Source organism: Chiloscyllium punctatum, chromosome 5, assembly GCF_047496795.1.
Source record: "Chiloscyllium punctatum isolate Juve2018m chromosome 5, sChiPun1.3, whole genome shotgun sequence".
NCBI classification, from domain to species: domain Eukaryota; kingdom Metazoa; phylum Chordata; class Chondrichthyes; order Orectolobiformes; family Hemiscylliidae; genus Chiloscyllium; species Chiloscyllium punctatum.
The window spans coordinates 70,680,720-70,694,585 of NC_092743.1; the positions used below are offsets into that span (position 1 = coordinate 70,680,720).

The 13,866-nt window shown below is 40.5% G+C and overlaps 1 protein-coding gene across 2 annotated transcripts; it reads left to right on the forward strand.

The window, feature by feature from the left end:
- The first annotated feature begins 941 nt into the window (after positions 1-941).
- LOC140477151 (neuropeptides B/W receptor type 1-like) lies at positions 942-5,683 on the forward strand. 2 transcript variants are annotated; one of them, XM_072570525.1, is made up of 3 exons: positions 942-1,077; positions 2,043-2,178; positions 2,414-5,683. In XM_072570525.1, exon 3 carries the CDS (start codon positions 2,908-2,910, stop codon positions 3,907-3,909), a length of 1,002 nt encoding a protein of 333 aa, XP_072426626.1. In that variant the 5' UTR covers positions 942-1,077; positions 2,043-2,178; positions 2,414-2,907; the 3' UTR covers positions 3,910-5,683. The 2 variants fall into 2 exon arrangements, with proteins under 2 accessions (XP_072426626.1, XP_072426627.1); XM_072570526.1 differs by lacking the exon at positions 942-1,077 and adding an exon at positions 1,557-1,665.
- The last annotated feature ends 8,183 nt before the right edge of the window (positions 5,684-13,866 follow it).

Below are 13,866 nucleotides of genomic sequence, written 5' to 3' on the forward strand. Positions count from 1 at the left end.
CAGGGTTGGAGGATTTTTAGCTATAAGGAGAGACTAAATAGGCTGGTGCTATTTTCTCTGGAGTGACGGAGGCTGAGGGATGACCGTATAGAGGTTTATAAAATCATGAGAAGCATGGATAGGGTAAATAGATAAGGTCTTTTCCCCAAGAGTCCAAAACTAGAGGGCATAGGTTTAAGGTGAGAGGGGAAAGATTTAAAAAGGACCTAAGGGACAACTTTTCATACAGAGGTTGGTGTTTATATGTGATGAGCTATCAGTGGAAGTGGTGGTGGCTGGTACAATTACAACATTTAAAAGGCATCTGGATGGGTATTTGAATAGGAAGGGTTTAGAGGGAACACATCAGAAATTGTGGAAAACGTCAGTATGTCAGGCAGCATCTGTGAAGAGAAATCATAGAGTTAAAGTTTTGGGTCCAATGACCTTTCCTCAGAACTCTTTCAGTTTTGTGGGGTTTAGGGGGATATGGACCAATTGCAGGCAAATAGGATTAGATTAATTTAGGATATCTGCTCAGCAAGTGGGACCAAAGGATCTGTTTGCATGCTGTACGTTTCTATAACTCTAACTGTACATTAAAATACTTCTTAATTATCTCAATGATTCCTCTACCTCTACCATCTTTTATGCAGTGAGTTTAGCCTGATACCCTTCACCCTCGGAGTGAAAATAAATCTTCAAACAAAAACAGAAATTACTGGAAAATCTTCAAATTTTTTCTCCTCCTGCTCCTTAATGTGAAAACTGTACCCCGGTTACTGATCCCTCTACTGAAGGGAAATGATTTTCCCCATCTACCTTGTCTGTGCCTCTCATAATCTTCTATACTTCAGTTAGATCCTTCCGCAGCCTTCTGCGCTGCATGGAAAACCAGCTGCAGTGTATCTAGTCTCCCTTCGCAGCTGAATCGCTCCAGCCTAGGCAGCATCCTCCTGAATTTCCTCTGCACCTTTTGGAATGCAATCGCATCCTTGAATATTGTACACAAAGTAGTCCAGCAGTGGTCCAACTAATGTTGTATACAAGTCCATTACTACTTCTTTCTTGTTGTACCCAACGTTTTGACTAGTAAAGGTAAGAGTCTATTATGCTTTCTTAACCATCTGATCTACCTGTCCTGCTACATCCAAAGATCTGTGGAACATGCACACCAACGTCCTTCTGATCCTCCATATTTCCTTGCCTCCTGCAGTTCCAGTGAACTCCCTTTCCTTGTTAGTTCCCCAAAATGCATCACCTCACCCTCTTCAGGATTAAATTCTATTTGCCGTTGTTCAGCCCATCTGACACTCCTGTGGAATGAAGCTTTCCTCCTCGCTACTTTCGTGTCATCTGTGAACATGTGAAGCGAACCGGCAACATTTTATTAATGCAACGAGATGCCCCTGAGTTGCATTTCTGTGACCCTATGAAGTGTATACACGCCCCAATTAAATATATTTTCACTAAATTAATCGATCTGGAGCATTAACTCCGTTTCTGTCACATCCAACGCTGCTCTCCTGATTCCACCCGCCCAGTATTTTAACTGAGGGTTCATTTTAATATATCTGGCATTAGAAAGAAGCCGACTTTCTTCTGCAGCTAGTGCTTGATTTCGATAGAGTAATTGCATCTTAGTTGTTCCGCTGTATGCCTACTACAATCATCAGCTATTTACTGGTATGAATTCAGATCGCATCACAGCGTGCGACTAGCTATAAAACATACACTGTGTTAATTCCAGACTAAAGGGAAGCAGATCTTAGCAGCATCGTCTGGGTTTGAAGTCGACCGCCCACAAAACTGTAAAGCTAAAGTCTCGAATACGACAATATTATAGCTGTCACGCGTTGTTAACCTCGGTTCTTGATGCCAAAAGAAAAAGTCATTGAGCTTTCCAGCTTCTGTTTGGAAATAAAGTTAGCCCTCTCCCCTCGGTGTGAAAAACTGAAATGTTGAGACGAAAGGGCTGAACGTGCTGAGAGGGCAATGGACCTGGTCCCTGGTTCCTATGGTGAAAGGCGTCCACTGATTTGCGTCTGTGCTTAAACCCGCAGAGAGTCACCAGATAACCGGTCACATCCGACTCTGTGCTCAGAGAATAATCCCTCTACCAGTACCATCTGAACAGCAGCAAAGCAAGTTTGCTCCAACATCGGATTAACTGCAGCGAGCTCTGGTTGCATCTAAATGGTACAGTATGTAAATTTAATTTGAATCTAAATGTGCATGTTATATCCTTAAATGCGCGAGAAAATAATTCAATTAGCCATTAGACAACAAACATGCCTCCCGTGTACGGAGGTAGAGTACGATTAAATTTAATTGTAGGTCCTTTCCCCTATCGCATGTTTTTTTTTTGTTGTTGAAGTGCATTGCAAGTCCTTTGGTGCTAAATGCTTGTTTTTTCTTTCCTTGATCTATTTAGTATACGTTCGTCTGTTGGTGATTGCTGAGAGAGATGGCAATGACTTCGCGGTAATTTGAAATAAAATTACAAAATGTAGCTACTGACAGCACACCAAAGGCTAAATGGAAGGCCGAAGGATTGTAAATATCAACAAAAATCAGTATTCGCCCGGCCAGCCCACTCCGTCTTTGTGGAAAATTAAGGACTGATCTAATCTCCGGAAAGAAAAGATATTTTTCAAAAAGGAGTTTATTTTTCATTTAATCTCCAAGTACAGCTAGAGTTCAGAGGATTGCCTGTAGTATTCTATCATTGGGTTAGCTTTGCCATTAAACTTTGATCTTGATGCCCAGTTACTGTGCTGAATTAAATTGGCAGACACTCAACCGTTGGATCTTCTAAATGAAGTCCTCAAATCTGTCTAATGTTTCTAAGGCGCATAGTTTTCTTTTTGCTGTGTTATTTGTAATAAACAAAACTGTGTGCGGTCCCACCGCACTAGCGTGGAAAACATGGAAAATCTTCCTCCGAATCCGATCTCTTCGAACGCCTCCTGCACAGCCCAGGAGGCGCACTGTTTGCCCGCCAATGACAATGGGACCAATTCGACAGGGCCGGGTCCATACCCTGACTTTTACATTGCTATCCCCATCATTTATTCGGTTATATGTGCTGTTGGGTTAACGGGTAACACTGCTGTCATTTATGTTATCCTCAAAGCTCCGAAAATGAAAACAGTGACAAACATGTTCATACTGAACCTAGCCATCGCCGATGAACTTTTCACGCTGGTTTTACCCATAAACATTGCTGACTACCTGCTGCTTCAGTGGCCCTTTGGCGAGCTGATGTGCAAATTAATCATTTCCATTGATCAATACAACACTTTCTCCAGCATTTATTTTTTAACTGTCATGAGCATTGATCGCTACCTGGTGGTCCTGGCCACTGCGAGGTCCAAGAAAATGTCCTATCGCACTTACAGGGCGGCTAAGATAGTCAGTATATGCGTTTGGCTCTTTGTTACTGTCATCATTTTGCCCTTCACAATTTTTGGCAAAATCCACGATGACGAAGGCAGGCTCCAATGTGTCTACGTGTTTCCAGCTCCTGAGATTCTGTGGTGGAAAGCTAGTCGGATCTATACTCTCCTCGTGGGATTCACCATCCCGGTGTCCACAATTTGCATCCTGTACTCAATGATGTTACTCAAGTTGAGAAACATGCGTTTGAACACCAACGCCAAAGCTCTGGACAAAGCGAAGAAGAAGGTGACATTAATGGTGATGATTATCCTAGCAGTCTGCCTTTTCTGTTGGACGCCTTACCATTTGAGCACGATCGTAGCATTAACAACAGATATTCAACAGACCACGCTCATCATTGGAATCTCCTACTTTATCACTAGCCTGAGCTATGCGAATAGTTGTCTTAATCCTTTCCTTTATGCCTTTTTAGATGATAGCTTCAGAAGGAGCTTTCGGAAACTGGTAGAATGCAGAACAGCACCCTAATGTTTATAGTTTTGGCAAACGCGTCCAGTTATTCAATGTAGCACGTTTATTTGGAATACTGTTCACTTCAAATGCATTCTGTTGCACATACTTTCAGAAATGCTCATTAGTTATATTCAAAAGCCTTTAATGAGATAATTATTGCTGGGGGAGTAAGAATGGGATTTGCGTTTATTAAAGTAGCAGATTGTCTAGAATTTCTAGTATGATATGGTATAAAATTAAAATATGCATGCTATTAAAACGTATTGTACTTAACTTAAAAACCAGGGTAAAGTTAGTGTGCATGGTTTGAATTGTTCTATGATATTATATGTAACATTAATGAGTGCATGCTCATGATAACTGCTGTGTGTTGGTCTCTTACACACGTATATAGCAATAGTTGTTTAGATGTCAGAAAAAAATCCTTTACTGCTTGTTTCTGTATATTTTACACTCAGAAATTTTCATTTCAGACGTAAGATTAAAACTATGTACACAGCTCCTGTTAAATATCATGAAGACTTCACTAATTTTCATGATGTAATTTCAAAATGTTCTTTACAAATCAATTACTTAATTTGCATTATCTGACAATTAGTAAATGTTTCCTATTCATCATTTTGACTGCTGTTTTCTTTAGCTACTAAGGAAATCCTGAAATCACTGACAGAAAATAGGATGCTTGCCCCTGCAACCACCTTCTACTTTCTATTCGAGACTGGCTGCTTCAGAGATGACCATAGAGGTTTGCTCTGAATGCAGTTTCTAATGATCTGTGACAGATGCATAATAATGGAACCATTTTTTCATCTAGCTAGTCTGGTAAATAATGAAACTGATTACAAGCTAGTACAATTTTGTTTCATAAATGTTTACTCTTCAGTTTCAAATTGAAGACAAAGGGATGCAAAATCCCTGCTTTAACATTTGGTGACAGATAGTGTTAAACAAGTTAAAAGTAACATAGACCACACACTGCTGTTTCATCAGAGAAAGATAACTAACACAGTTTAAACTGACGGTTGTCAAACCTGAGGCAAATGGAGAGGTTGGGAAGGAGTAATAGCAACCTGAGCAAGTGCAGGAATTGAACCCATGCTGTTGGCATCATTCCGTATGGTAAAGCAGCCTCACAGTGTTAAATAATGAACACAAAATTGTAAAATTTAACCATTTTCTTTTAGTCAACATGTGAGAAGCCTGGAATGTGTATGTTACTGACTTGCCATGCTGCTGTAACAAAGAAATTTTGTGAAAAAAATGCATGTATATTTCAGAGCAACATTCTTTGAGTTTTTTTTTGTTTAACTCTACAATTCCCTGGAGCCTCAATGCAAGTACTTGCCATATCTGAAAGTTTCCATCAAAAAGTGTTAAGGTTAAGGTTAAAAATTACACAACACCAGGTTATAGTCCAACAGGTTTATTTGGAAGCACTAGCTTTCGGAGCATCACTCCTTCATCAGGTGGTAACGGCATTCCAAACGCTAGTGCTTTCCAAAAAGACTATAACCTGGTATTGTGCGATTTTTAACTTTGTCCTACCCAATCCGACACCAGTACCTCCAAGTCAGGACTATTGTGTTAGCCTTTTTTGTATGTGCCTTTTTAATGATTTTTCACACATATACTTTATAATAATCTTCAGTCATGGATTTTTTTCTCATCAAAAGGCTTGATAGAACTGAGGTCAGTCCAAATAGACATTTTTTATCTTTCACAAGGGGTTATTTTTCTCCAACATAAATACTGCAGTTATCATGCACAAGTCATTATCATGTGAGAATTGTACTGCAATTAAGAGAAAAAAAACCTAAAAGGTTTAAGGTATTCTACAATATAGAAGATCGTTTTCCTACAATCTTCTTATAAAGTATGTGGAGAAAACACTTGTGCAGATTATTTACAGATTTTAAAATAAAATATGATTCACCTTGGAAATCTTTGCACTTTATTATATCTAGTAATGAGATATGTGGCATTTATGTATTTCTTTGGAAACTCTACAGGTGCTATAGGCTTATTAAAAACTAAATTCCTTTGGGTACATAAAATGGCACACTGATGTTTTTCATTTAGTCTACAGAATAAACATGTGATTTGTACCCATTTTTAGGGACAACATTGTGATTTTTGAGTTGTCCAATGTCTCAGTTTCGTTGAGAGAGGCAACAAAAATATCTTACACTGTTTTCTCATTTGCACTTCTAACTGGATATATTCCCTATGCTTGTGAAACTTGCCTTTTTTCTCAAGTAGCACCCAAGCAGTCTGTCCATCTTAGACGGAAACAATGCTGAACATATGGAAGCTGCTATGTACATCATGATAGGCTGCAGTAAAGAAAAAATAACCAAATTGGCAGAAATGAGACTGGAGTCCTGGTTTATAGTTGCAGCACTGGAGATGTCAGTCATGGATGTCAACTGAAGGAGCAAGATCATGTTTTCTTGGAGCTAGTATGCTTCGAAGGACAATGGGAAAAAGTAGGAAATGGCTCAGAAGGTGAATACAAGGGGTCTGGCCCAAAAGGACTTGGCACCACTGTCATAAAATGTTCATCAACATCATACAGATATTTGACATCAGGGAATTCATTTTTATTCATTGACCTGATATATGTAGTACTGTGCCAGCACTTATTGTCACAATTGCATTTGGGAATGATATGAGGAGCCATCTTCTTGAACTATTGTAATCCATGTGATGTAGGTGCAACAACAGTGTTAGGGAAGAAATTCCATACTTTTGACTCATATTTTTTCTTTTGACTCAGCAACTACCAAAGGAAAGGTGATTTAGTTCAAAGTCAAGATGGTGGAAGGTTTGGAGGGGAACTTACAGGTAGAGGCACTCCATATGTCTGCGCCCTTGTCCTTGTACATGCTAGAGGTCTTGGATTTGAACATTGCTTTAAAAGGAGCTTGGTTGAGTTACTACAGTGCATTTTGCAGTTTGTACATGCTGCTTGAGCATTGTTAATGGTGTGAATATTCTATCACATTCTTGACTTGTTTCTCACATATGGTGTACAGGTTTTGTAGAATCAGGAATTGAGTTAGGAGGGAATTCAGTAATGTTAAATGTTACAATGTTAATTAACATCCAGAAAGAATGATAACTTCTAAAAACAGCTTTGGACTTCCAGTTACAAGTTGAAAAAAAGCTCCAACAAGATTTCAGGTTTTAGAAACTTGAACTTTTATTGAAACTATTGACTACAAAACAATCAACATCAACCAAACAATTCCTTTTGCAAGCAATTTATACCTTAATTGACAGGAACTAATGCTCTCCTTATATGCTTATCACCCATCACACTTGCTATGGAATTTAAATTCTTTCAGCTATGGTCCAACATTACTGCCAGTTTCCAACAGGTCATCAAATTTCTGTTTTACTGAGTAGTAATTTTGCATGACTAATTTAAGCTTGCCTGAACTTTTTTGGAGAGTTTCTTCAAAACTGATCAGATAACTCCTTTTCTATAAATTTAAAGATAAAGTTCCCTATTATAATAATCTTATAAACTTCACAATTATCTCATAATGCAATTGAATTTCAAGGATAGATGGTTAGACCAACTCTTGTTGGAGATAGTCATTGCCCAGATTTTTATGTGACTCAAATATTATTTGCCACTGATCAGTTCAAGCCTGAATGTCAGATCTTGCTGCTTATGGGCATAGTCTGCTTCAGCTCTGAGGATTTGTGAATGATGCTGAAGGTTATACAAACAATGAACATCTGTACTTAAGATTGAGGAATGTGCATTGGATAAAGCAGCTGAAGATGATTAGACCTAGGACAATGCTTTGAGAGACAGGGACAGTTGTGACACAGTTGTGTGTCCTATCTCTGAGCCTGTGTTCAAGTCCCACCTGCTCCAGAGATAATGCCATCTTTGAGCAGGTAGCTTAGAAATCAAGGAGCCTTGTGATGCAGTGGTAGTGTTATTTCTTCTGGACTGGGCACCCTGTGGTCAAGTTCCACTGCTTAAAGATGTGCTATTACAATGCTGAATCCAGTTTATAAAAAAAAATCTACTGTTAAAAAAAGCCTGCAGCCATTTTAAGACAACTAGCCACCAAAACCACATGCATTTCTTTATACACGGTATGACTCCAACCAGTGGAGAGGTTTCTCTCATTTAACATCAATTTTGCAGGGCTCCTTGATGGCACCCTAAGTCAAGTCCTGCCATGCTGTTTGGAGCAATTACTGTCATCTGACTTTGCTTTCCTATGTTGAATGTAATGACTTAGAATCAAATACCTCTGGCATAACCCAAGTTAGCCTCAATAAGAAAATCATTGATGAGTAGCTGTCACTTGATAGCACTGTTGATAATTATTTCCATCACTTTCTTCATGATCGAGAATGGGCTGATGGAAATTGGCTAGATTGAATTTTCCCACTTTGCATGGAAAGGACATACCTGGGTAATTTTCACATTGCTGTGTAAATCCCAGTGTCATTGCTGCACTGAAACAGCTTGACTTGGGGCACAGCAGTTCTAGAGCTTACATTTTCACTGCTACAGCTAGAGATTGCCTGTGTCTAGTGTCTTGTGCTCTTTCTTGCTATCATGTAGAGTGAATTGAATTATCTGAAGACCGACATTTCTGATGTTGGAGATATTAGCAATAAGCTGAGATAAATCATCCACTGCAGTTTAACCTGCAGATGGTTGTAAATGTTTCGGCTTCACATCTTTCAATGATATTTCCTGTACAATAGATCATTACTATGTCATTATTCAATAAACCATATCTACATCATTTATCCATTGGCAGTCTCCATTGATAACGAATCAGTGCTGCAATCAATATTCTCCCCACCTCACACCCCAGCCTTATATCAGCTTCATACCCACCTCTTGCAGTTTTCAGCTACTCAGTTATGATAAGCACATCAATGAATCATATCAATATTCAAGCACAGACATTATGCCTTCCCACTTATATGACAAAGTCACATCCAATCAGTGGGAGCAGAGCAGAGCTCGTGAGGCTAGTGTGAGGGCATTAAGAATGATAACATGATGGTTCCTGCCTTATGCCCTTTCTCAAAATCTAGCTTACCATCAACTTGTATGAAAGGCAAGCTGCTGATGGTCTGACTGTTGCCCTCTTGGTTTGCTCCTGTAAATTTCTTCTACCCCTTTTACACTTCAGCTTTCAGTTCTGTAGGAACTGATGCCAGGCCAGGCACAGCAACTTCCAGAGGAAATGATGAGAGAGAGCGAGAGAGAGAGAGAGCAAGAGAAAGGGAGAGAGAGAAAATGAGAGCAATGCCACTCTAGAGATGAAATCACTTGATCTGAAACAAGCAGATACAAAAGTCAGATATCGGAATTGTACAAACTTTAGAATCTTGTTTGGAGTAGAGATCTCTATGCACGGAGTCACCAGGTATGAGTGAGCTGCAATGAGGCCAGTGGGAAAAAGACAGCTCTCCAGGGTTCAGATGACAAATTGAGTTCATCTGTAAAGGAATCAGATAAGGATTTCATTGTGTGGTCTTCAGGGAAATTCTGATTGAAAAGAACACCAAGGTATTTTAAGGATTGATAGGTTTTCCAGACAGCCTCTTGCCATTCTCAGGAATATGGGGTAATTGGCTGAGAGGTGGAACATGTATGATGATGTGTAATATGATGCGTAATATGATGCAGAGCCATTGTCTTAACTTACCAGGTTGCACAGGCAGAAACATTGAAATTAGGCATAAGACATTCAGCCTTCTTTTTATAATGCTTCAGTGGTTTCTTAGGTGAGGTGAATGAAATGGTAATCATTGCTCCCTTACCATCATAACATTTTCATGCATATCCTTGGAAATCATCTTTTTGCAAACATACCTAACAACGTCCATACAGACAGAAGCCTAATTTTACTTTTCATAGGTGGCAATGACATTTTCATATCATTAGCAGATCTAGCACATCCCATCTCACTCAAATGTTCCACCCATGTCCGAGACAAAACCTGGTGGAATAATGGTCCCTCACTCTTTTTTTTTAATTAGAAAAAGAAAGCAGACAACTCTCAAGAGATATGCAGAAGTAGACTAGGGTGGCATCCTGAAAGCAATGGAGGAGAATGCATAGGAATTTGGACAGGATTCTGAAAAGGTTTGGCAGGGTGTGCATTGACAGGTTGCTTCCCCTGGCTGAGAGATGAAGAATCGTGGATCATTGAAATCTCGCACCCCGGACAAAACTGATATGTATGAAGACCCAGCACTTACTTTACTGACCCTGATCTGTCTTCCATCCTATGAAGGGCAATGGAAGTGCTGGAGAGCCAGTCTTTGGTCAATTGAAGCCTTTAAGTGATCAATTAATGGGAAGATGAGGCAGAAGTCTCACACAGAGCCAATAGGTGGCCCTCCAAGTGTAAAATGGTTGAAGAGCAGCTAGATTTCTGGTGGAACAGGCTCCTGACCAATTTGTTTTGTTCATAGGGAGGGAAACACATCTCTCCATAAAATCCAGCCCATATAATCATTGAATTGTTCTAAATTTGAAGAGGGCCATTCAGTACATTATGTCCATCTTGGCCCTCGATAAGACCTATTCTTTAGAAACATATCCGTCTTTTCTCTATGGTCACACAATTGATTTTCTCTTCATTTAGTAATCCAATTCTCTTTTGAGGGTTTCACTTGACCCAGCCTACATCAAATTCTTCTGCAGCGTATTTCAGATCATAACCATCTACTACATAAAAAAGTTTTCTTCACATCACAGTTGCTTCTTCTATTAATCAACTTAATTTGGTGTCCTCCTATTGTGAATCCTCTTACAAATGGGAATAATTTCTATCTCTCCTCTCTGTCCATTACCCTTATAATTTTGAATACTTCTAGCAAATGTCTTCTCAACCTTCACATTCTCTAAGGAGAACAATCTTAGTTTCTCCTAATTATTAACTATAAATAAAGCTCCTTATCCATGGAACACAGAGGCACAGCGTCAAGACAAAGGAATTGATCATTTAGTGCTGAGCCAACTTCAGTTACAAATCTCAATATGTCAGACCTATACAGAAAACCCTTGCCACCCTGTATGAAGAGCATCACCACAACAGTTAAAGCCACAATTTGCCAATGAATGTTTCCAGTCCTTTTCAGTCCAATATGGATTTCTTCATAACTTAATTCACCAATGTATATGAAAGGTAATGGAAAAGCTGGGAGTGGAATCCACTCATTAGAAAGGCTAAAGATTGTAATACAGCTCATGTACTGCTTTACTCATTCCATGCTAGCTTTAGACTGCAAACCCTCCCTTTCCCATTCACTCATTCCACGCATCATAGTAGAAAACCAAGAAGAGACCCACCAAATGAAAAGAACATTATAGAGAAGTCCAAGCCTCCACTTTCAACTGGAGACACAAGGCTCATGACCTGTCCAAAGTAAAAACAGAAGATTTAGATTACATTACAGTGTGGAAACAGGCCCTTCGGCCCAACAAGTCCATGTTGACCCGCCGAAGCGCAACCCACCCCTACATTTACCCCTTACCTAACACTACGGGCAATTTAGCATGGCCAATTCACCTAACCTGCACATCTTTGGACTGTGGGAGGAAACCAGAGCACCCAGAGGAAACCCACGCAGACACAGGGAGAATGTGCAAACTCCACACAGTCAGTCGCCTGAGGCGGGAATTGAACCCGGGTCTCTGGCGCTGTGAGGCAGCAGTACTAACCACTGTGCCACTGTGCCACCCGTAAGATGCTGGAGAATTATCAGCAGGCCTGGCAGCACCCACAAAGCAAAACCCAGAGTTAGCACTTCAAGTGCGTTGTGACGTTTTGATTTGACTTGATTTAGTCTCACATGTACCTAAGTACAGTAAAGTATTTTGTTTTGCAAGCAGTACAGGCAGATCATAGCAAACAAGGACATAAGGATCACAGGGTGCTTGGACAAAGTGAGGCATACAAGGTTACAGCTGCACAGGAGGTGCACAAAGCAAGATCAACATTAACAAGATGAACAGTTTTTTTTAATTAGAGCGTTCCATTCAGAAGTCTAATAACAGTAGATTAGATTACTTACAGTGAGGAAACAGTCCCTTTGGCCCAACAAGCCCACACTGACTCTCCAAAGAGCAACCCACCCAAACCCATTCCCCTACACCTAACACAACAGGCAATTTAGCATGGCCAATTCACCTAGCCTGCAAATCTTTGGACTGTGGGAGGAAACCAGAGCACCCAGAGGAAACCCACGCAGACACGGGGAGAATGTGCAAACATGGACAGTTGCCTGAGGTGGGAATTGAACCCGGGTCACTGGCGCTGTGAAGCAGCAGTGCTAAACACTGTGCTACCGTGCTGCCCACACCATTGTGCCACCATGCCGCCAAGCTGTTCGTGAAACTGTTGATGCATGTTTTCAAGTTTCTGTATCTTCTGCCTGAAGGAAGAGGTTGGAAGGGAGATTACTGAGGTGGGAGGGGTCTTTGATGTTGGCAGCTTTTCTGTGGCTACAAGAAGTGTAAATGGAGTCCATGGATGGGAGGTTGGCTTCTGTGATGGTCTGAGCTGTGCATACTACCTTCTGTAGTTTCTTACGATCCTGGGCAGAGCAGTTGCTGTACCAGGCTGTTATGCACCTGATTAGAATGCTTTCTATGGTGCATCTGTAAAAGTTGGTGAGAATCCTTATATACATACTGAATTTCCTGAGCTGCTTGAGGAAGAAGAGGCATTGTTATGCCTTCTTGAGCATCGCATCTACATGGGAGGCCTAGAAATAGATTGTTGGTTATTGTCACTCCTAAGAATTTGTTGCTCTTGACCATCTCCACTTCACCTCTGTTGATGTAGATCAAAGCATGTCCTTCTCCTTTCATTCTGAGGTCAATGATTAGTTCTCCTTTTTTGCAGACATTGAGAGAGTCAAAATGTGTGGTGCTGGAAAGCACAGCAGGTTAGGCAGCATCTGAGGAGCAGGGGAGTTGACATTTCAGGCATAAGCCCTTCATCATCTTGATTGCCATTCAGCCCACCACAGCAGTGTCATCAGCAACCTTGTAAATGGCATTCATATGGAATTTGGCCATACTGTTGTGGGTGCACAGAGAATACAGTAGAGGTCTGAGAACGCATGCTATGGGACATTAATGTTGAGGATCATCATGGAGGATGTACTGTTGTTTATCTTCACTGATTGAAGTCTGTGGGTCAGGAAACTGAGGATCCTGTTAGAGGTGGTGCAGTGGAGAACTATGTTTCAGAGTATTGAAAGTAGTTTTGCTGGGTGTATAGAGTTGAAAGCAGAGCTGTAATCGATGAGTAGGAGTGTGATGTAGGTGTCCTTGTTATCCAAAACTTCCAGAGCTGGAGAAATGGCACCCACCTGGACCTCTTTTTTGCTGTTATGCAAATTGCAGGGGATCAAGGCAGGCTGGGAGGCTAGAGTTGATGGGGGTCATGATCAGCCTCTCAGAGCACTTCTTCAGAATTCTGCACACTTCCCAACAGAGGTGTTTCCAGACTTCTGAGTTTCTCCAGCAATTTATATTTTCCCTTTCAAATTTCCAGCATTCACAGCATTTTGCTTTTATCTTCATGACCTGCCCACCTTGGAAATGGGAGAGAAGGTGTGGATCAGGGATCAGCAGCTGGGGAATACAGTGATTTCAAGATCACAGACTGGTTCCTGGTCCATTCAACCTACCTCTTGAAACTGTGAAGCCCTGTACGCCACAATAGTATATATATACATTCCACGAAAAACTATGTGAGTTCCTGAGACAGGTGGTAAGCTAAATCAATTTTGCTACCTTGGGACAATAAATCTGAGAAATTTCACTTCAGCTCATTATTGCAATAGGAGATCATGTCTTGCTTTATAATGCCATATAATTCTTACCTTTTGCATAGTCTGTCACAGCCAGAAATAGGGCCTGCCTTTGCTTGAGGGAATTCAGTGAATTGGAAAACATGACTA

Excerpts from the sequence above, each read along its gene's own strand:
- LOC140477151 (XM_072570525.1), top strand. The coding sequence starts at position 2,908 with ATGGAAAATCTTCCTCCGAATCCGATCTCTTCGAACGCCTCCTGCACA.